Below are 23,417 nucleotides of genomic sequence, written 5' to 3'. Positions count from 1 at the left end.
GTGAAAAAAAAGGATTTAAATGGAATTTAAAGTGAACTTTATTCAAAAGGCACATCATACATTCATAAGACATATATTCATAGTAAAGAGTTTTGGGAATTCATTGCCAATAATTAATCAATTCATACAACAGTTGACGGTATAAAAACATTCACATCACATTGGGTAAAATACAGGAACAATCTTTGGTCTTGAAATTCCTTTTTGAGATTACTGCACAGATTACTGCAGCAAAAAAAACAAAAAACTGTTGGTCTTCACGTTTATATACGTTTATATTCTAAAGATCGTTTGCAAAGTGTCCGTGCACTGTTCTGACTTTAGCTTTGTGGTGATTTTATGTCTTCAACAACAGGTAAAAGCAGCATTGTTTTTTGAGGGGTAACATCTGTGGCAAAGTTTAGAATGGGAGTTTCTCTGGCACAAGCAAAGATCAAGAACTGCCTCTAGTCATTATACAGAGGAGAAGAAGAAAATGAGTCCACTACACTTGTTGTTTGATGCATGAACTGAATGAGCCCAAGTGTATCTTCTCTCAGGTCTACACCCAGGCCTGCCAGCCGGGGAAGAGTCTGCTGAGGTTTTTGGGGTCCATGGCTCGTTGGATGAGCAGGTTGACCTGCCCCCCCACACTGAGCACCGTGCCATCCTCCACCCCTTTCAGCTTCTCCTGCAGCCTCAGCAGCACCCGCTCCGCCACTTTGTTGACGCTCTGACTGTCACTGCAGGAGGAAGAGTGTAAGGTGATGAGACAGAGCTTCAAGAGAGAGATAACCTGCTCTACAACATCACTGAAAGGGCTCTTATTTTGAAATTAAAGGATTAAAAGCCATTTAAGATTACGTCAAATAGATTTTTCATGCATGCACGTCGAGTCCTGTGGAGGAACCGTAACACACACACACACACCTGGATTTGCGGTGGTTGCCTATGTCATCTCCCCCCATAGTGGAGTTGAGCGTTGCGTTGAGCTCCTGCTGTTCGTCATGCTGCAGGTAGAAGGCCTTCAAAGGGTTCATGGTCCAGTCGAACAAAGGGTCATACAGCAGCACCTATACAGCACATGAACACATTGAAACACACAGAGGCAGTGCTTAACGTGAGTAGCTAAGAGGCGTTTGTGTCTGTGTGTGGGTGAGTTGTCCCACGTTCTTACCTCTACAATCGTCAGCAGAGCTTCTTGAGAGCTCCTCATCACCTCCATAGTCTTCTCACAACATCTGGCCAGAGAAAGCAGGAGAAGTTCAGCCCAAAAATCATCAATTAATCCATGGCTTACGTTTCCTTTTGTTTAAGTAGCTGTATTTATTTATATTTTTATATTTAATTTGTGTGTTCTTGAAGGCACCACAAAACTTTTTAAAAACTGGTACTGCAAGTTGATTTTCACACATTTCAGGTAAGAAATCGATCTTAAAATGTGTGGTATGTTTTGGAAAAAAGTCAGTTCTGTTTTTCCTTGTAGTTAACTACATTTGGGGTTTGGGGATGTGAAAACATTTGCAGGCTCGACTTCCCATCAGTCTTGGTTTATAATTATTGAATGTCAGAGAACCGTGATCTCCTCCTCACCTCCTGAAAACTCCCTCCACTCCAGTGATGCCCATCCCATCCACAATGTCTCTGGACAGTCTGAAGGGGACGGTCTCTGGGGTGGGGAGGATCTTCCCCTGCTCAAAGGCCACACCTGAACACCGAATGCATGAAAAGGAAACAGTGAAAGGCACGTGTTACCATGAAGAAAGGCCTCCTGAAAAGTTACAGAAGACTTTGCTTCGTGTTGCTTGAGAACAGTTACAGAAAGCTCCGTACACACAGCAATTGTTTACAGAGGAAACTTTTTCTGTTTACATAAATAAAATTAATGAGAATAATTTTACCTAAATCGATGTGCACCAGTTCAGCAGTCTGCTCATCGATCAGAATATTCTGGATGTGTCGGTCACCCAGGCCCACGATGTAGCCAACTGCAAGCACAAAACACAAAGATAATTCATTGGCTGAATTAAAAAGAGAAAATCATCTGCGATTTCAAATCCCCAAGATGACTTTAATGAATTAAAGTTTCCCTGTCATAATTTATATCTATCTTAAAATGGCCTGGGGTGAACACGCAGATCTGTCCGCACCTATAGAGGACGTGGCCACGCTGCGAGTGTAAGCCAGCCGTTTCTCCATCCACACCGCGGGGTCCAGGAATCGTTCCATGCAGAAGTACCTGAAGACCGGCCTGAAGCTCTTGCACACCTCGCTGTAGGCCTGGAGCTTCTCATCGAACGCGAGCCTCTGGGCCTCCTGTGACGACAGCACGACAGAATTTGAGTTACTTTCAGAGGGATGAAGAGTGCAGTTTCAACACGCAGTTCTGATTGGGTCTGCCGTTGTACAGAAAATTAAACAAAACTGGCAAAGACCAGTACCATCATCTTCTTGCGGCAGGCTAGGTTGGTCCAGTCCCCGGGCCTGAAGCGCTTGTGGGCTCCTTTACTGGGATCCACCAGAAACTCCCCTATAGGCACCGTGCCAGAACACCACTCTAACACGCCGCTGCGCTGCGAGAACGGCACCACCTGGGATCAAGTACGAGTGAGTCAGAAAGTAGGTGATGCAAGTGTATGTGTGGGGTTTTTTTTCCAAACCGCTTTGATGATGATGAAAATATGGGAATTACAAGTCCATGACACAAAGATCAAAGGAAATATGCAACAGAACAACTGAGTCCTGATTTATTATTCTCTTTGAATCAAGGAGCAAAGGTTTAAATACAAAAACACGAGTAAATAAATCATGTGTGACCTTGTATCGTCTGATGTTGAGCTTCCTCTTGCGGGTGTCCGTGTTGCGCTGCAGCAGCATGGAGCACATGCTGAAGACCTGCTGCATCACCGCATCCTGCCGCAGGTCGTCCTGACCCTGTTCACACCAAGAGGGCAAAGGTCACTGGAGAACATATAGCGTACTGTAGCACCCAGGAGCCTCATTTATTCAGCCATTTAAATCCTTTACCAACAGTATAGTCATTATGATACAAGAACTGTGTCGTTTCGTCTTTTCGCTTTGATGCATAGCATTCCCATCAATTTTCCAGAGCCATATTTTCCACAATTGAGCAACTACAAGACTCAGTAAGGGCAGCTGTGAGATTAATGAAATCTACATGTGATTCATGATTCAACACATTTTTATCCATGAGACATAAAAAAAAGGGGGGGAGGGGGGTCACATGATAACATTTTAATCTAATAACAGAATTCACTGAGGTTAATGATCGGAAAAACTGTTATTTCACCATGACTCTCCCAACAGTCTAAGTGGTGAATTATTAGCCTTTAAGTGGCTGATAAGTGTTCCCGCACACACAAACATGCGCTCTCACACACACACACACACACACACACACACACACACAGTCTCCTGAAGAATGTCCTCAGTACAAAAAGGTGTGAAAGCACTTTGTTTGTAATCCAACAAACTTTGTATTTGTCTGTATTATATTACCAACAGCCAAACTGAAATGGAAAACAACTGAAGATAAGGCTTCGTCAGGGCCGGTCAGGCTTTAATCACACATGACAGCAGCTTTGGCTTCAAAGAGAGGGGATTTGTATAGTCGAGAACACACACTTTGCACTTACCCAGGGAATCAAAGGCATACCTCTAACAAGACAAACATCACAGGCACACCTACCTTGACCAGCTGTCTCCTGCTCTTGCCGTCAGAGCCGACACAGTCAATGATCTTGGGCAGGTTGACTCCTCCGGCCAGCTGATATTGGGGCATGAAGGATCTGATGGTCACCAGGTTATCATAGCAACCAGATGGATCCACCTATTTACACAATGAAACAAAACACACTTGGTAAAGAGTGTTAAATATTTCATGTGCACATGTGGTGTCATTGGTGGAGCTGATTTGGTCTGGAGGAGTTTTGTGGTGTAACAAAATGATCAAAAATGTATTTGATAGGTTAAAATGTCTCGTTTTGTGAAGGCTGTACCTGATGTGTCATTTAGTGCCAACAAAGCTCAAGGAACTCGGCACACAAAATCTAAGATCTTTGTTTTTTTCGCACGATGTAAAGAAATAAAAACCTGCTTTTGTGATTCTAAGTGACAATCCACTAGAATATCAGCCAAATCAAATCTACTAAATGGGACAATCGAATTAAATCAAATCAATCTCCTCTTTCAGTTGACAATCCCACCTCTGTCATCCCATCCTCCAAACAATCATTCGGGGATATTGAAAGTTGAGAAGTTTCCCTCATTTTTCACCTTGATCTCCATTGTGGGGATGACCACCTCATCCAGGTCTTTGATTTGCATGATGGGCTGATCAGCTGGGATGGGAATTGCCTCTGTAACGGACCAAGGACACAAAGGATGAGAGCAGCTGGACATATAATACACACATTTGGGGGTAAGGCAAAGAGAGTTGTCCATGTAAGCCACTAAAAAACTATAAATGATTTTCACACCAACTGCCTAAGTTTGTAGAATCAGGATAAATGTTAGAATTTCTTGACATTTCAAGGATAGAAATCCTTGAATTGCCATCCAATGTGTTTGTTTATGTACATCGCTGTGCTCCGACTACTCACTCTTCTCATTCTTGTGCCTGCTGGCGTCCATGTAAGCCAGAGTGATGTAGGCATCGCACAGACGCTCGATCCCTCGGATCATCTCGCCTCTCTTTTTCCTGATCGCACTAATGATCTTCTGGGCCACATCTGAACGCTCCTGCACGAGACAAACTTTGCTTGTAAAAGAGAAGTGGTATAAAATAAAACCACTGTAGAATAAAATGAAGGGCTTTGAAAACATAATGAATATCATGAGTCCCAGTCCCATATCATTTTATCCACTTTAAATTGTTTCTTTAGGAGGAAATCGTTCATTTTGAAACTGTCACCTACTGTAAGAGCAACATTCATAATGCTCTTATATTCCCGGGTCCAGTGATGAAACTCACGAACAGACTTTGCAATTGCAGCTTTGTGCAAACAACACACAGCACAGAGGACTGCCAGCCTGCAGGAGCTGCACAGGCCAGAGTAAACATCTATTTCAAACAGAACTATGTTGTCTTTGTTTAATATAAACAGTAATGCAACTAATCAATACTTAGTAAGTGTGGAAAACAATTCAAGGTAAACAAATTCTTTGGCGATAAGCAACAAGCAGACAATCCTCATTATCACTTTAGACAAAAACATTGTCATTTTTGATTTTGTGTGAATAATCCAGCCCTACTCTCTTTGTATTCCTACATCATGGACATGTGACGAATCGTGTACTAATATGAAATACCTGGCATATAAATGTCAATATATAATTACGCTGATAGGCGTTAAGCATTATTTAATGAGAGTCGCACCAGGTCAAATGGCGAGGGCTGCCGCGGAGCGCTCTTAGACAGCCGGGTCCTACAAAAGTTCTCGTCTTTGTTGCCGTTCACCAGGGCGAAGATGATGAAGAGTGTGTGGTGAGGGTGCTCCAGAGATGCTCGGCAGATCAGCTGCGAGGAGAGAAAACAACTTTTTTTTTACAAAAAGGCAGTAATTTAATCCATTATCTGTATCAAGCAAAAATCTTGTATTTGATACAAGGTTGGCTTTTTCAGGAACTGAGGGACACTGTAGATGGCTGCAGGAGACCAATGATATACTGTTGTTAATGTGTATTAAAAAAGTGTTGCATTACATCGCTAAGCACATCATGGAAGCCCGTATCCTCAGTGATGCCAGTGGCCATCTTAGTCCCCATACGAGCAGCCAGCTGATACATGAGAGGCAGAAACTTGTAGGAGGGGATCTGCTTCACCCCTTTCTGGAACACAAAACATGTGAAGGCGCCCTGAGAAAATTAAAAGCACTTAACTTCCATTTTGCAAAATGGCTTTTATCCCAAAATCAAATGCGAAAATAAGCAAATTCAGGCGCATTTTTCTGACCTTCATCGTGTAATTTACGGCCTTAACGCCGTCATTCTCCAGCCAGAGTGAAGCCAGGCGGAACACCCAGGTGTCGTGCTCCTCACCTTGCTCCAGACACTGGATGTAATTTTCCACCGCCTTACACAGGAAACGCTGTCTGTCGGCCTTTAGGTTGGACAGGGCTGTCTCATCCAGCTCCAGCTCTTTCTTCACCTTTATTGTGTACCTGTGAAGTCAGAGGGAGAGCAAGTACAATCAACACTGGCTGGGATTTTTGTCTGTGCATCCAGTCTCCCAATCGCTTTTTATTATTTAAGTACATGTCAGTTATTTGAGGTACAGTATTAAAAGGGCATCTTTTTACATGAAGGATCCAGTTTTTCCCTGCTGTCGTGTAAGAAAAATCAGTGCTTTTAAAACAGAGACCTGTTGGACATCACTTTATGCTCCCTGATCAAGTCCACTTCTACTTTGGCCTTCTCCAGCAGCGCCTTCTTGTTCTCAAACTCAGAAGAGTTCATGTACTTGTCGATGCTCTGGTACTGAGCGTCAGAGAAGCGGGCCAGAGACAGGAAGGCCTCCGTCCGCTGACTCTGCAGCCTGGAGTCCTGAACTCCTGATTCCTCCTCGATCACCTCCACTGCCTGAGAGAGCGGCACAGGGTCAAAATAAAACTGACAGTGAAGTGAAAACTAAAATGTAAGGTAAAGGTATCGATGCAAAAACGTAAAAACAGAGGACTCGTTCAACTGGATCAGTACTAAACAGTGTGGCCTCATTCGGTAAGTGGCAATGTATAGAGGCACACAGGTACAGGCAAACACACACACACACACACACACACACACACACACACACACACACACACGAATAATTTAAATGTGTCCATATGAATCTGCTGTAGCCTGAGGACATAAACTTGCAGAAGATTAATATTTATGTATTTGGGCCTACTCCTTATTTATCTGGACATAAATAAATAATTCATGTGTGTGTGAGTGTATATGAGAGCGGGTGGCCGGACACTGCCTGGCTGATGGGTAATAACTCATTCATTTCTCTGAGGGACGCCTGCTGAATCGGCACGAATGTGTGTGTACTTCAGGGTGTTCCAGAAACTCATAAAGTTACATATATTCAGATTCCTGTTAGAACGAGATGAACTTTTAGCCACTCATGAACATGTAGCAGATTCTTTGTTTGTTTGTTTTTTGCATGAAAACTGTGATATTGGGCGGTTGACCTGAGCAGATATCCATTAAAATACTGAAACAAGGCTTAATCCTCGTCCGTAACACGGGTCTATTATCTTTTAACTTCCTCTTACCCTCTCCAGGTACTTCTCCAGTATAACTCCAGGGCTTTCCAGACAGGTCTCAGCCAGCCAGCTACCACACAGCCTGAGGCACTTGGTGTAGACTGGGGCCAGAGCAGGATTTAAGTCCACCTGGTCAACAAAACCCCCCCACAGAAAATAGTTCAATGAAGCCTCTTGACGTTTTGGATTTAATGAATCTGATGTATGATGATGAAGATGGTGATGTTTGGAAATGGCTCAGTCTTACTGTGTTACATTTGTTACAATGTGAAAAGAAGTAAATAGCTGTTCAATTTGAGTCTGTGTGATTGTGTCTCACCTTTTCCTCTAGCTTGTGTATCTTCTGTCTCAGGAGGCCCAGGGCCAGTTCCTGCTCTCCCATTGCCCAGAACACCTGGGCTTCCTCCAGTTGCCATGACGGCACAGGGGACGATGCCCAGGACCCTCCACCACCATGCTGCTTCATCTGGAAGAGTGCCCGCTCTGCCAGCTGGACAGGAATCACAACACTGTGAGTGCTGCAGTTACCCGTTCTGATCATACTCACTTGGAAAATAAAAGGAAACGCTGTCTTAAATCTGACTAGGTGCTACCTGTGTATTCCCAGCCTTGCGAGCCAGTCGGCAGAGCTCCATGAGGTGGTCAGTGAGCACAGAGCTGAGGTACTGGGCACTGTCGGGGTCTCCCACCCTGGACATCAGGGTGTGCTGGGACACAGAGCGAACTGCCAGAATGGGCTCCACCAAAGCAAAGTCACTGTCAGCGAGCAGCTGGGAGTGCTGCCGCCACTGGCTGCAAACTTCCCTCAGAGTCACATCTGAGAAGGGCCTGATAAACAAATATTGATTAGGAATGATGTGAATTAATTCTCTACAGTAGATACCTCCATCAGCCTAACCGAAGATGGCAGCGAACAAGGCTTCCACTCAAATAAGGCCTTAAAAAAAGTTGGTCTCTGCCGATAAATCCTCAGGACTCTTTCCTATGTTAATGACTATGATGTTATTGTTTGTTTGACCGCTGACATCACCTTGAAAAGAGCTGTTTAACACTCTCCAGCTCCCTGATGCTCTGCAGGTCCCTGAGAGCCGGGTACAGAGAAGACACAGCCTCTAGACTGCCTCTGCACAGCTCTTCCACCTCTGCACCCCTGTGGAAACAACACAAGCACACAGATGGTTGAATTATTTTGCCAGTGGAGAAGTGAATTGGAGTTCAAACTTGATTTTTCAAGAGTGTCTAAATGTCTACCGCACCTGGCCTGTTTCATAGTTTCATCAAATGTGGAGAACTCTTTGTCCTTCAGTGCTCGCAGGGAGCAAAACATTGATTCGTGGAAGCAAGGTTTGGATTTCTCACTCCTGATACAACAAATTAGATTTGGAGGAAAAGAGGTATTAAGTGAGAGAGTGCCTCTGATTCTCTGGCTGTTGTGTTTTGTGTACTCTGCACTCTCAGCTCTTTATACCCTCACCTCTCTGACAGCTCACAGTCCCACTGCATGTTCCTCCAGGCGGCCTGGAAGCGGAGCTCTCTCAGCTCAGCTCCCCACTCCACCCCTTCACTCTCCAGACCCCTCATGTAGGTGGCAAGGACGCTGCTCAGACCGAAGTTCTGCAGGCCCTGTTGGTGCGACGGGGAGAGAGAACATCACCACTAAAGAGGCTGCATGACACAGTGTTGAGAGCATTAATACCTGACACAAGACATGAAAACTGTATTTGGGCAAATCTGCAGTGTCTGATCAAGTGAATGGGACCCTCTTCATCGTAGCATCTCCACTTTCTGGTGAGGAGACAGGCGTATTTCCTTAATGCAGCTCTTAATTATTTTACCTCCACAATTCCCACTTGTCGAGTGACCTCGGGCAGAGTAGAGTGAAGGTCGTATGAAGTCAGGGCCTTCCCCCACATTGCCTCATGCTCATAGGTTCGAATCCTATAAATTAGTATGACAAAACCAGCTTTGAAGTGCCTAATAATGATTGAACACAGCAGGGAACAAGTGATATAGTGAAAGAAGGTGAGTAGGTTTCGCTACCATGCCTAATCTACTTATTGACTACCTTGTCAGTAGACTGGTCATCGTCTCCCCACCACAGCCATACAGACTATCAGGCTCTCCGATGCTCCGATATACCTCAATCAGCAGCTCCTACAAAGAACAAATGAGTGGAAAAATTATTTTAACACACGTCATTGCATACTATTTTACAGCCATTCACATTGTTGTGCCCAACTGCTGTACATTATATTGTTTAGCTCTGGTAACTCACATTAGTCAGCTGTCATTACACTGGACTCACGTTGTGCAATAAACAATTAAGCTGTAACTGTTATTTTCAGGCAGACATTTTTCAGAACGAGAAATGTAAATTGGCTGCTTTGTTTTGTTCATTTAGACAGCAAACGTGTTAATTCAAAAACGGATTTAAAGAACTGACCTGCAGACTGATATTGGTGTCTTCCATGCTCTTCTCAGTCAGGCTGGAGATGGTGAAGGTCTGGCTGTTCTCTTCAAAATTGATCTTACGTGTTGCTCTGGACTTGGTTCTGCAGAGTTGGTAAATACATGGATCACAAAAAGGAGAATTTGATAAAACTCTCAAAACGCAAAAACATTTAAAAAGTGATTTAACGTTCATGAAATTAAAAGAATCTAATGGAATTGTTTATGAATCAGACAGATAGCTAGAATTATGAATTAAAATCCCATGTAAAAGAAATGCAGACCTGCGACTTTCCTCCATGTTAGCTTTGATCTTATCGACATAGATCTCAGTGTACAGCAGGGCAGTGAAATGTGCTGAGCAGGACTGAGCAGCTTTGGCCACCTCCAGGTAGTTCAGCTCCAGCCAGAAGTTTGATTCACACACCGTGCCACAGGAGTTGCTGGAAGAAGGATGCAGTGTGTATTTCTCAGACACTGCATGTCATTGACACATCAGTCTGCCATAGCATGAGCAAATCAGATAAAGAGCCAAATAGAAAAGGCAGAGTTCCTGAACATTTTACTTTTATATAAAACATTTGATTACAACAACATTGCAAACCTATCAGCTTCCACTGGTCTCTGCTGGTGTCTCAGGTAGTCAATAACAGCAAGCATGGTGCGCAAAGAGGTCTTGTCGTGCAAGCCCTGGCTGGCAGTGTCTGACTCTGTAAAGAATAACAAATGCTAAACCACATACAAATAACCCCAAAAACATACAGACTCCTGAATGTGAGGAGTTATCACTACCATTCACTGTCAAAATGTAAGCATGTGATTGTGAACACAAGCCACAGACAAATGCCCTGAACTGGAGTAAGTACTGTAGAGAACGATAAATCATCATTATCGCTTGTCATACTCTAAAAACGTACCAGAGTCAGAGTTGAGAGGCGTGGCAGACCGACTGGAGGCCTGAGCACTTCTGGAACAAAAGCTGAAGAAGTCCCGAATGCGGGAGGAGAGCAACTCCCTCCACGAACCATTAGAGTCGTCCAGAAGGATGGAGTGAATGATGAGGGGCAGCAGCCTCTGACAGCAGTCCACCCACACCTGGAGACAGACGGAGGAAATAAGGTGCAGTTAGATCTGGAGCTCTGGACTAGATGGTGGAGTCATTCTGGAACTACAAAATGCTCTAAAGCTCATATAGAAATTAAACACAATCCAAGATGTGGATGTAGGCAGTGCAGTTATGAAGGGTACAAGTTCTTAAGATAACTTCCATGTGCTCACCAGGCACAGCGGTCGTGACAGTAGCAGAGCCTCACTCCTGACTCCTCCACTGTCGAGCAGGGCAGTGAACAGAGCCTTCAGCCAGGCCTTGTGGCCGCCTGCCTGGGGAATCCAAAACTCCTGACTCTTTAGTTTCTCCCTGGCCTCCGAACTCTCCTCAACGTCCAGATCTGCCTCCTAATTAAGGACAACAGTCAGAAGTAACTGGGCGGACACAGACGTTTACATGTGCATATCATGCAGAGTGATAACTGCAGTGGTACACATACAAAAATCAATGTTTGGACACAAAAACATGCTTAGCCCACCTTCTTCTTGGCCTTTCTAAAGGGATTGAGGTAGGCCAGCATGGGGTCTCTGTTGTCCTTGTGTTGCTCCCAGAAGTCGACTCCAGACTGAGTGGCGAGGATGTTCTTCACACACTGAGTGGCTGCCTTCCTCACCTCAATACTGGCAGACAAGCACAGCACAGAACACAGTTAATATCAGTACAAACTGCTCGCTCCTCCTTTGTCACGTACAATAAACTTTTAAATACTGGAGGTCCAGGGTTCACCGTACCGCTGTTGAGTGAGCGCGTTGTTCATGCAGTTGAGGATGATATACAGACTCTGCGACTCAGTGGAGGTGAAGAGAGACACGGCCTTTTCATAGAGGGGGTCTCTGCCATGAAGCAGGGCGATGGTGGAGAAATCCACAGGGCCCAATTCTCCCAGACAGCTGCCTGCTGCCTCTGCAGGAGAAGAACTGAAAGTGATGAAACAGTCCAAACATGGCCGAGAACACAGCGTACTGTTGCTGTAGAAGTGATCTGATTTTATACCTAGGATGTCGGCTCCTCCGGGGTGGTTGGTTGCGAGCTTACAGAGCTGCAGCAGACTGAGGACCAGCTTCACCAGCACACTGTCAGTGGGGTCAGCTACAAAGAGAGAGAGAGAACATTTAGAACAAGCTCATTAGAAAATAGGCCACAACTTTCCTCATCTGGCGACCTACCGTGGCACTCCTTGAGCAGCTCTCTGATCTGTCCCTTGTTGTCATGCAGCTGTCTGGTCAGCTCCTTCAGCCCCTCGAGTCTGGTCAGAGGTAAGGAGTCACAGGACGTCACTGACAGGAAGTGGGCTATCTCCTGTAAAAGGGAAACATGGAGGATATAGGTCAGGAATGAAATTGTTGGATTGTTAATTTTCATTGATAACCAAGACATTTCCACCCCTCGATTCACTGAGGAATCAGAGCTACATCTGCATCAAAGGAATATGGCTTGGATGCATGATACTAATGGATATTGGTTACCTGTCTCAGCGTAAAGGTCCCAGTGTTATATTTGAGCTTGTGCTGTACGGACCGCAGCTCTCTGAATTCAGGGAGGTCAGGAAAAGGCTCCAACCTGCTGATGGCTCCTTTTAACTTCTGTTGATTTTCTATCACGAGAAACTGCAACAGACTGAGCACCTAGCGGGCCAGAGAGGAGTGAAAATGACAATGTGCGGCTCACAAATGCTGAAAGGGGGCAGATTTGTATCTCAGACAGAAATAATGCTAAACCACCTAAAGTGTCAAGGGGAGCTTGATAATGAAAACGTTAACGGTTTTATCAACCGGTCCAACCTTTGTGTCTGGATGTCTGGATTTTGTGGTTTTAAAGTGACTGTGGATGTAAAAACTCTCTAAAATGGTAACAAATTTAGAAAAATGTATATTAAATAAGCCCTTACAACAAAGGAAGTGGGTTCACTAGGTAACATACCTGTAATAATGCATATTAACTTGAATTCATCATGTTGTTGCATTTTCTGCATTTTCAATGAATTATACATGATTCATATAATCTATGAATAATTGACTCCCTGTTACTTACCTGCTGTGAGATGGAAGGCCGGCTGGTCACCTGAGCCGTAAGAGTCCCAACGATGACCTGTAGATGGCAGTCTAAAGCATCATCACAGAACTGCAGAGCTGCCCGACACACAGATGTCAACAGGTCGCAGCACAGGGAAAGGCTTCGGTTAGAAACCTCATCACACTGAACCGGTCTGAGGATGAGAAACACAGTCTGGTTTGACTTTGTCAAGGAAGACGAGAGCGGCTTGTGTCTACACAGTATGTGTAATACTGCATGTGTACATGTACTGTGAGTGTCTGTGTGCACCAACCTGCTGTTGATATGGTGAATGAGTGTGTAGATGATGTCTCTGAGGACGAAGGCCCAGGCTCCTCCCAGGCCGTCCTTCACCTCTCTGAGCAGCAGGTTGACAAACAGGTGATACATGAGGAGGATGCGATGGCGTTCGTAGCTGTTGGTCGTCTCTGCCGCTCTTTCACACACCGCCAGCAGAATCCTCTGGATAGAAATCTACAGCACAAAAAAAAGAGACGACCATGATACGACAATATCAAACAGAGCAGGGAAAACAGCTCTCTCAACAAACAGCTAAACAGGTTAAAAGAGTCAAAACTACTCAAGAGCAAAACAATAGACAAGAAGATCCACACAGGGAATACGTCAAACAGCTCACCGGAGTTTTTGACAGAATGGCTACCAAAGACTTGTGGTTTGCACTGTGACACTTGCTGAGGTAGTCCAGTGTAGCTTTAATGACATAAGAGCTGAAGTATGGTGGGTTTGGTGCAGGGTCCAGTTCCCTGAGGGGCATTAAACAGCCATTTAGTCATACATTTTCTATTAAACTTAGATGGACAGAAAGAAAAAATACCTTTATTAACAACCTGGATGAAACTGGGATATTGTCATCACAATGAATGAGTGAAGAAATAAATACAATCGTGGTAAATGTCAACTACCAATACCCTATAAAGCGTTTCAGGTCCTCTCTGTCCCCTTCAGCTCCACTTCCTTCGTACAGAGTCATCAGCAGTTCCACCACTATGTCCGCCAGGTTACTGTGGATCAGGTTGTCAATTTGCTGCGGACACACATGGGAACAAATGTCATGTTACAGTAAATTATAGAAACCTCACAACAGTTACAAAAGTCTCTGTCCTTTTGCACTGCAGATGTAGCTTACACTGAAAATTCTAATGGGATTCAGATCGGTGTATTGGATGGGCCCAGAGTGGCTAAGTGTATTAGTTTTCCCATGCTGTCTCTTTTCACTGTTTTCAAAAGTGAATCATTTTTATTGCTCAATCATGCGTCATGATGTGATCAAACTACAAAAGCTGCATTAAAAATATAAAGTCTAACCCCAGATGTAGATGTAGGCTGAGGTTATACAGCTGTGTGTACCTGTTTGCCCAGACAGTCGGCGTCTTTGAGCAGGTTGTACACTCTGTGGGCCTTCTCTCTCTGCTGTGCAAACTGTGCATCCTGGCCAGACAAGGCAAAGTACGGCAGGATGTTGACCATGATCTTGGGGAAACAGTCGGCCAGTAACTCTCTCCAGTCCTTCTCAAGATACCTGCCGATAGACTTCACCTGCTCAAAGTCATCCAGGAAGACCAGGTGGGGGATCAATACCTGGTAGGAAGAGCTTTCAGGGAGAAAAGGGGGGAATGTTCTAATATAATCAAACTGTCCATCATTGCATTTTACTCAATGTGAGATCGAGAGAATGAAAAGGAATAAGAAGTTTATTTCCTCACTTATAGAAATCTTTGACTGTGTCGTGGTCTAGGAGGGTGTAGGGGAAAGATCCAAGAGTGTAGCGATCATCAGACTGTCTCTGCGCGAGCCACTCAGCTACCAGATAGTACAAGTGAGAGCTGACAAATGTTTTCACGCTCCTGTATCCCAGCGCTCTGGATACACTGCACAGCATCTGTGACATAAAGACAGACAGAAACAGTTCATCTCACTCTGATTTTTGTGTAGCTCATTGTTTTATAGGGAAAAGGACAACTGGAGCACACTCAAGTGTCAGATTAGTGATGCAAAGTGAGCTTCATTTGTCAAGAAATTAGCATTTTGAACCTCCATTTTCACAATGCATGGGGCCCTTAAATCGTTACCTTTTTGATGAGCTGTTCCTCTACATTGTTCTCCTTGTAGGACTGGAAGAGGGCAAACAGAGACTGTTTTTCACAGATCGGGCTACAACACAGTACAACAGACAAACTCTTCAACAGGGTGGCCTTGCGGTTAAACGACTCGTCCTGCTGGTCCTCTGAAGAGCTGCTTTTCTGTGAAAGGGTCACACACAAAGACACAAAGAAGAATTAGGACAGTCAAACAGAGGCAGAAAACACACACACACACACACACACACACACACACACACACACACACACAAACTATTCCTGATTTATGACAAAACCTAATGAACTTACTGGGCGCCTCATTCCTTCCTGAGCCTTCAGGTAAACAGTCTCAAAAGCTGCCTGCTGGTGTTTAAGCGGCAGCATCTTCCTCTTATCCAAATGTTCTGGTCTCATCTCCAGAAACAGCCTGGACACACAAGAGAATAATGGTGACATTCAGATCTATGATCCACCTAATGACTTCCAATTTCTGTAAAATTAATCAGGAGTGCCAAGTTAGCCCCCAGCTAAAGCGTACCTCTCCACTGACGTGGCTACCAGCATGCGGACTTGGTGGTGGGCATCTGCGAGATGAGATGGAAGGATGACAGACACTGGACGATCTTCGTCCCTGTCAGGCCCTCTCATACTTAGGACTGCCCACTTACAACACGGGTCGGCCTGTGAGAGGGGAGAGAAAACAGGTGCTAACAGAATGAATAGTGTGTTGCTATTTAACTGAGAGAATATACAGGAAAGTTGAGAAAGAGGGAGGAGAGCTCCAGAGGAAACTTTGTGGCACATTTTTTTTATTCTCCAGTCTGGCTGAGAGTCTCAAAGTGTCTGGCTTGTGTCATTTATTCAGAATGAGATATAAAAGACAGAAATGCATGATGTCCTTGTTATGCAGATACATACAAAAACACAGCAATAATATTTCCCCACCGCAGGCAGGAAAACCTCTGTGAGAGCTTACCTCCAACAGGCCAACTAGACATCGCACTAAAGCAGCTCGTACAGATGCCGTGCATTTCCCCGTTCGGCTCAGGACACTGAAACGCAGCACAGTGGTTGAGTTAGTGTCAGAAACTGAATTGTAGACATATTATGACAGAGTGGATACAGAAAACCATGACTTGTGTTTTCAAAGTCTAATACTGTAGCTATCCCTTCAAAAATAGAACAGTTTGACAAGACTTTGCTTTCCTGCGACTACAAGAGGAGGCACATTTTACATGTGATTGCCCTCCATGGAAGACTGAAGGCTCATTGCCACAGACAGAGGCTACATTTTAGGACAAGGTTCACATTATCTTTTAAAGACCAATCCTGCATCTGTTCATGTTGTAAAAATAGGCCACTAACCAGAATCCAGACACCACTTGTAGCAGAGATCCTTGAACATGTCTCATTTCCTCTGGCACATGGTGGGTTTTCACCAGGCTCCTGATGGAAGGTAACAAACCCAGCAGAACGGCAGCACAGATCTCCTGGTCCTGACGGTATTGAGAACACAGGTCCCTGTAAATAAAGGACAACAAACAGATTAGGTGAAATACATTTAGAGTATTATTAGTATCAGTTATTATTATCAGTATAATTAGATTTCATTTGTGTCACAGAGAGATTTCCCTACGCTAGAGGACAAAGCAGTGAGTCAAATTCCTCTGGAGAGAGCGAGTCCTCAGCAGGAAGCTTCTTCAACAGGACGAGATACTGGAAGAGAACCAGATGTTAGTGTTCAGCTGAAACATCATTACCACTGCAGCCGTGACTCTCCACAGCAGCTGCTACCCACCATGTTGAGGTGCAGGGCTTTGCTGAAGTCGATCTGCTTCACCAGCAGCAGCAGTCGGCGCTGCACCTCCTGTGGTTTGAAGAGAAGGCCGTGGACGGGCAGGACAGAGCCGCACTCACACAGGAACTCCAAGACTGCAAGGAGAGCCATGTCCTGGTGGGCCAGATGATCGTCTGCTAACAGACTTTTTGCACCTGATGGAGGACAGAACCATTTACCTGTCATCCACTGATGATCAGCAACTTCAGCTAACATGGCTTTGTTGGTGTCTGGTTTATTATACAACCTAAACAATACATCGCACATTTTTTTGCTTTAATTTCCTCTGCTTGAAGTAAGCAGACTTGGATCAACATGTATTAGCACAACCACCAATCAAACCCACTGGATCCCCTTTATGAGTGAAAGTCTACGTTTACTACATTAATAATATTTATAACAATAAAACAGCACTAAGGTGTGTCATACTCAGTAGACCAAAGTACAAAATAAAGCCATCAAAGACAGTGTTGTAAATTAAACACAACTAACAAAGACTCTGCAAAGCTGTAGATTGTGGCTTCATTGCATTTTAGTCTACTGTGATCGAGTGACCCCTTCTTACCCGGCCCACAGGAAGCATCACTGTTGTCTCCTTTCTGCCTGTGGCTCCTACTGGTGCTGCTGCTTGACTCTTCGCCCTCATCAAACAGGTCAATGTCGTCTCCTTGTTGAGTTCTGCTCATGTCCCAGTCATCATCCATATGGTCGTCTTCATCCACAACACTGACTCTCTTAGAAACACTGCTTAACTGAAGAGACAAAGAAGTAAAAGTAATTCAGCGAGCCGGCTCTCTGCACTTGAAATGAAGAAGATTTTCTATTTTTTTTATCCTCGGGTCACAAGCATCTCCAATCTGCTAGGTACTATATACGCCACTTACCAACAGTTTACAGATCTCAGCCAGTTCACCGAGGAGACTGGCCGGCAGAGTCATAATGAACAGACTGGAGGAGATGGGACACACGTTATCCTGCAGAAGAAAGGACAAGATTTACTCCAAAAAAGGCTCTCTGACACCAGACTATATTTTGAATGGACTGTCTAGGGTGTGGTCCAGCTGGTGGTTGGTTCAGGCTGTAGCTCAGCAGTTAGAGACTTGTCAATACGTTCATTAGATTCGTCAAAATGCGGTTTGATATCAGCCTTGTGCATACTGTGATGATGGAGCCTTGTGTCACCTTGTTTTTTCTGCTTGCTGACTGCGTGCACAGCTTCATGATGGATCTCAGTGTGCTCATGGTTCCTTCCTCTGTCATCTTCACTTTCACACTAGAAACAAAACCGCTGAAGTCCTGGGCCAGGGCCTGGTAACGAGAACACAGCGACAACCTTAGATTTAAAGTTCATCTCGTACTTCATTTCAACTGTAATTTAGGGCACATAAATGTATAGCAATATGGAGTAGGGGTACATTTCAACATTACTAATATCCGTAATGTTTAAGAGGCTGTGATGATTAATCACCACAGGACGTCTGGTTGATACCTTGGCTTTAGTGAAGAGCTGTGAGCGGCAGGCCTCCTCCTCAGTCACAAACCCGGTGGAGATGTAGCCAGCTAGAACACTGGTCAGCAGACTCAAACAGCGCACCAGACACTCTGGAGGGGTGGACTGAGACTGTGGAGGGGGAATCAGAATAAATACCAGTTTGTCACTGTGACGACTACACAGACACACAAGCACTAACTTACACTCACATCAGGAGAGTAGCAGTTGAGTAAGTTGTCGGCCACACAAAGCAGGGATTGCTCCAACTTGTTTCTGAGGCCGGGGTTGGCAGCCAGTTGGCCGTCAGTTGAAGCTGCCTTCACCGACGCGTCACTCCCTCGCATCGCTAAGGGCAGCGCGTTGAAGCTGAACTGCAAGTACAGCCTCTCAATCTCCTCCAGGTTGTCTTTGATATTGGATGAGGGTTGTTCTTGAAAAAAGGCACTTTAAAAATGACATGGCAATAAGTAAAGAGAAGACAGGGAGAGTTGTATGCCAATGTAGCATGAATTCAATATCAAATATGACTGGCTGAGTATTAATAATGATGCCAAAAAACAATTGATACATTGATTGTGCCAAACAGGGGTGCAAGGAGTACATTTGTTATCACTGCAGGTGGTTTTGGTACTCATTTCCCTCACCTTCCTACTCCTTCAGTACCCAGCAGAAACTTCAGGCCAGTTCTTGTGTCTTTAAAGGTCAGGGAGACCAGGATGTTGGCTATTAGGTTGTAAGGGAAGTCTCTGCACACAAGATCATAACATAAACTTGCATTTACAGACCTTTATCTTTTTCTGTGCATCCTCTGGAGAACACAAGTCTGCAAATGGAGCTTCCCATCATTTAAACATGAAAGCAGATTACAATTACAATCTTAAAGAAGCAAGTACTGGACCAGGATAAAATGATCTACAGTCAAAGTCAGATAAATCCACAGTTAACATGGAAACGCAACACAGTGCCAACCTGCAAATGATGGGGTGAGGTCTGGAGCTCTCCTCCATCTCATCGCTCTGATCAGTCATCAGCAGCCAGGCTATGAGGATCTCCTTCAGGTTAGGCGATGCAGATCCCTCTGCGACCCCCACATGGTCCCACCCTGAGCTCGAGATGAGACTTTTAGGGACCGGACACTTTAGCAGCGCCTGGGCTAGACAGAGAGCAGCACTCCTGTGGATAAGACAGAAAAAACTAATGAACACAGACATGAAAACATGGATGGTACTTAACATTTATTATAATGACACATTTTCAAGATTAACAAAGACTACATTTATGGCGGAGACTCACTGTGACGGTTTACATGCTGATCCAGAGAAGAGCTTCCACAACTCTCTGTCCATATTGATTAGTCCACCGTGGACAATAGAGCTCAGCAGGTCCAGGCTGAGGGCCTCTGTCTGTGGTGAGCTGACCCCTCGCAAAGCCAGGGCCCACAACCGACCCCACAGCCTGCCCAGTTCCGTCCTGTGGACTTGGTCCCTCTCTGGGTAGCGGGCCTGGCACCGGGCCACCTCCCTCAGACAGCGCAGCACGTACGGCCCCCTCTCTCCTCTCCGCTGCTCTGCCAGGAGCTGGTGCAGCACTGATAGCAGCGGGACCAGCTCCTGGTTGGGCACCATGGACGGGTACTTACAGGTGAGCACTGCAGTGACCTGCAGCCTGAATGGAGAAAATGAAAGAGGAATATCTTCACATGGTCCTTGATCTTGAGTGGGTACAATCAGAGAAACAACAGGCTACTTTGTACCACAAAATAAAATCAATAGAGGCCATTTTTAAGCGGCCGTACTCAGTACTAACTTGTTTAGCTTTAATGTTCTGGTATTGATTGTGTTGTGATTTTCATACCATGGTATGACATCAAAGTCATTATGCTGAGGCTGCAGATGGTCCCGGAGGACCTCCCAGCCCAGATCGATGCGCCGTCGCTTGCTGGCTGTTCCATGGGTGGGACTGCCCATGTGGGTGGCTCTGAGGGAGGCCTGGGTCACCTCCAAGACGTGGGTGTCATTATTGTCACTGAACAGCTACATGCAGGAAAGGAAATATAATGGTGTCAAGACAGATATTTTTTATAGACATATACAGCATTTTATATTAGCTAACTAGCTAAAAAAAATGCAAATATAATTGCATACACATTTACATCATACAAAATTGATTTTCTGTATGATTACTTGAGACTTGAGCTCTGTTACCTGGTGACAGATGTCAGCTGTGAGCTCAATGAGATTGTCTTTGACAGCTATGTGCCGGGTCCCTGTGACGTACTTCCCTCTGCTGCCTATCTGGCTAATTTCTCTGATTAAGGCATCATACAGGTTGTACAGCAGACTCCGCCACCTGGTCCAGTCCTCAGCATGAGCACCTAAGATTTTAATAGGGGGGACAACTCTGGTTGTTTATTTATTTAAAGGGACACACCTGTGGTTTCAAACGTTTTAGTTCCTTAACTTCTCCTTAAATCATGAGTTCATATTATTGCCAACAGAGAAAAGCCACTTGTTTCTAATAATTTCATGGTATGAAATTGTATTTTATGGTGTTTTAGTTAATGAAATTTCTAAAGATAGCTTGAGAAAGGTAATCCATCACAATGAGTCATCTTTATTTTAAATTAACTTTTTGTCACAGTTACATTGTTATAACTCGATAGCGCAGTTGATCTTCTTGAAATCTTTCCTTGGAGGTGCAATTTGATATTTGAAGATTAAGTTAGTCACATTTCTTTCTCGATTGCTTGGAACAGTCAAATCAGTGGAACCGTACCCACAGTAAAGCCTGTATACCATACAAGGACAACCAAAGGGACAACCAAAGGTTCCACCACCTCTAAGAACAAATAGGAAAGCTCAGTCTACCTGTATCCTGTGTCTTGGCTCCTTTGGGGTGGTGAGCACACATCTGCAGGTTAAAGAACTCCACAATCTCCTCTTTGAGAGCCACACTGGGCCTCCTGTCGGCCCAGACATACAGTAAAGAAGGCAGAAGCTCTTCTCCCAGGTGACACACCCTCATCCGACAGTTCATGGCTGCGGATCTCAAGAAGATGTTGAGAGCCGAGACGAGGTGCTCCAAAACAGTCAGGTGTTTCTCCTGCCTAAGAGGATCATATGATTTCAAATAAGAAAACAATAAGTGTGTCATGTCTGAGAGGATTATCAGACCGAGTCAATTTCAAATGCTGGTAGAAGTCTTCACCTGGCATTTAGCAGTGCTCTGGAGAAGAAGCTGAACAGAGCGTCGTTGAATCCATCGGTCTGCATGCAGCAGCCCTGCACCACCGTGTGGATGACTCTGCTCACCAAAACACGGTTGATGGACTTGGATGAAGAGTGGAAAAAGTCACAGTACAAGTCCAAAAGACCTAAGGATCACAAAAATAAACAAACGGGGATTCAGTAAAGTGATTAGCCAAAAAGGTATTACAATATCAGACAACAGTAGTAACAATGTGTAATGCAAAACGACAAATAAGATCAGCGTTAATGAATAATTTATATATAATTTAGATGAATATCCCACTGACTCTGCCACTGCTGAAGAGTTATGTCACACCAGTACTTGCGGACAGAGAGGATGTCCTTTACTAGGAGGCTGCTATAATCTTCTCCATATGCTGAACAGCTGTATGAACTCCGCAGGACCTCCATCACATGTTTCAGCAGCTCACTGCACTTTAGATGAGGCCCGCCTGCAGAGAGAGAGAGAGACTGTAACTACACTCCCTACAACATGTTCAAACTGACTGCTCAAAATTTTGTTTGTTTTCCACTCAGATGAATGAGTCAGTCTAAAATTGTATTGTAACCTACTACTGGTTCTTGCATGGACAGTGTCCTTACGTTTGTTTGCGTAGCGAATGAAGTATTTGATCAAGCTGCACACATCAGCCATCTTCTTCTGCCGTATGGCCAGAGTGGTTGCTGTGATGTTGGATTTGCTTGATTGCATGCTTTCTGTCTCCTTCTGGACATACCGCTGCAGAAATCTGACATGGAAAAAATGAGAGCATGCAAAACAGAAAAGAAACTGCTTATTCATCATTTCTTCTGGCAGATAAGTGAACCTAATAAAGCCAACACTCTTAGTTTTAAAGTAAAATTTACAGGAATCTTGCACAACATGGAATGAGAAGAGATTCTTGTGAAACAGCTTGAAATAAATCAGCAATTCTAAATATAGAAAGCCATCATATTTACTGTATTGTTTAGCACAGCATGTCAAATTTCCCTTTGACTACTGAGCATAGTGAGGTTCCTGGCAGTGAGCTGCAACTCATTTGTGAATGATGCAAAGAAACAAAAGTGAAACTAAATTGATAAGACAGAAACAAACTAAACCTTTTCACTTAGCAGGCAAAGTACCAACTAATAAACACCAAGGTTGCGAGCTTAAGTAAAGATAATATAATAAGATCACACAGAACCCAGACATGACCCGTATTACACTAGCTAACCTTACATGCATTTTGTTGTGCATGTACAAACATGCAAATACGCAGAGGCAGACCACCTGAAAACGGCATCCCACGTGAGTTGCTTGGAGCTTTTGGCTTTAAGTCCTGAGATCCGATCCAACTCCGGCACAACCTCTGGAGTTTGAAGGACCCGTCTGAAGCGCTCCGCTTCTTTCTGGAGGCGTGAAGAGAGGACACACATTGTCACACAAGTGTAGTATTCATACTGCACTTCGTGGTTAAACTTGGCTCCAGAGAAGTTGACAAAGGCTTGGTGTACTATATCTCCTTCTATTGTTAAAATGCAGTTCATGCGCAGCTGTGATTACCTTCCTCTCTGTAGCTTTGTCACTCTCCAGCCCCTTGCAGCAGACCAGGAGATCATGAAGAGCCAGACTCATTGTGCTTCACAGTGGATGAGGGCACAGCTTTCATCAGTGTCGACTATTCTACCTGCCATGACAGGATGTTTACAAGAGATTATGTTATTAGTCGCCCACATTGTGCCTACACTACAGTTACTTAGAATAGGTATCAGCTCTCCTCTCCAAAGCGCTACTGACAAACTAATTATATGAAATGACAGTTTAAATAGCTACCAGTGAACCTAACTCCTGCATATCACTCTGTATTCAGCCTGGCCTTGTACACGAGCTACTTTAG

The 23,417-nt window shown here is 44.5% G+C and overlaps 1 protein-coding gene across 3 annotated transcripts; it reads right to left on the bottom strand.

The window, feature by feature from the left end:
- Window positions 1-12: 12 nt before the first annotated feature.
- atm (ATM serine/threonine kinase) lies at window positions 13-23,155 on the bottom strand. Of its 3 annotated transcripts, XM_070905440.1 has the most exons (64): window positions 23,084-23,155; window positions 22,811-22,929; window positions 22,141-22,286; window positions 21,825-21,989; window positions 21,497-21,662; window positions 21,157-21,395; window positions 20,494-20,663; window positions 20,144-20,322; window positions 19,583-19,954; window positions 19,259-19,462; window positions 18,934-19,035; window positions 18,499-18,733; window positions 18,287-18,418; window positions 17,980-18,105; window positions 17,682-17,771; window positions 17,363-17,549; window positions 16,759-16,952; window positions 16,597-16,676; window positions 16,326-16,481; window positions 15,937-16,012; window positions 15,499-15,641; window positions 15,270-15,387; window positions 14,952-15,122; window positions 14,586-14,761; window positions 14,230-14,473; window positions 13,791-13,906; window positions 13,499-13,625; window positions 13,136-13,335; window positions 12,841-13,015; window positions 12,276-12,434; window positions 11,976-12,108; window positions 11,803-11,898; window positions 11,541-11,712; window positions 11,288-11,429; window positions 10,980-11,156; window positions 10,615-10,796; window positions 10,530-10,554; window positions 10,306-10,391; window positions 9,986-10,144; window positions 9,697-9,805; window positions 9,319-9,407; window positions 9,089-9,191; window positions 8,728-8,876; window positions 8,510-8,614; window positions 8,284-8,403; window positions 7,847-8,081; window positions 7,573-7,743; window positions 7,263-7,382; window positions 6,362-6,579; window positions 5,954-6,161; window positions 5,704-5,829; window positions 5,378-5,518; window positions 4,602-4,740; window positions 4,276-4,358; window positions 3,689-3,829; window positions 2,797-2,913; window positions 2,421-2,570; window positions 2,130-2,295; window positions 1,881-1,967; window positions 1,573-1,687; window positions 1,157-1,220; window positions 910-1,052; window positions 776-778; window positions 13-722 (listed from the first exon to the last, which is right to left on the bottom strand). In XM_070905440.1, the coding sequence occupies exons 1-64, from the start codon at window positions 23,153-23,155 to the stop codon at window positions 542-544; spliced, it is 9,294 nt and encodes a 3,097-aa protein (XP_070761541.1). In that variant the 3' UTR covers window positions 13-541. The 3 variants fall into 3 exon arrangements, with proteins under 3 accessions (XP_070761541.1, XP_070761539.1, XP_070761540.1); XM_070905438.1 differs by lacking the exons at window positions 776-778; window positions 10,530-10,554 and having other exon boundaries at window positions 10,306-10,411; window positions 10,619-10,796; window positions 12,841-13,018; window positions 13,115-13,335; XM_070905439.1 differs by lacking the exons at window positions 776-778; window positions 10,530-10,554 and having other exon boundaries at window positions 10,306-10,411; window positions 10,619-10,796.
- Between the last annotated feature and the right edge of the window lie 262 nt (window positions 23,156-23,417).

Source organism: Enoplosus armatus, chromosome 5 (assembly GCF_043641665.1).
Source record: "Enoplosus armatus isolate fEnoArm2 chromosome 5, fEnoArm2.hap1, whole genome shotgun sequence".
Taxonomy (NCBI): domain Eukaryota; kingdom Metazoa; phylum Chordata; class Actinopteri; order Centrarchiformes; family Enoplosidae; genus Enoplosus; species Enoplosus armatus.
This window is presented reverse-complemented; position numbering and strand designations above follow the sequence as displayed.

What these genes read in the sequence shown, in the direction of transcription:
- atm (XM_070905438.1), bottom strand. Translation starts at nt 23,155, where the DNA reads ATGAGTCTGGCTCTTCATGATCTCCTGGTCTGCTGCAAGGGGCTGGAG. An exon ending in AACATGGAGGAAAGTCGCAG is followed by an intron (nt 9,806 to 9,985) that starts GTCTGCATTTCT and finishes CCAACTCTGCAG; the next exon opens with AACCAAGTCCAGAGCAACAC. An exon ending in ACTGGTGCACATCGATTTAG is followed by an intron (nt 1,688 to 1,880) that starts GTAAAATTATTC and finishes TTCGGTGTTCAG; the next exon opens with GTGTGGCCTTTGAGCAGGGG.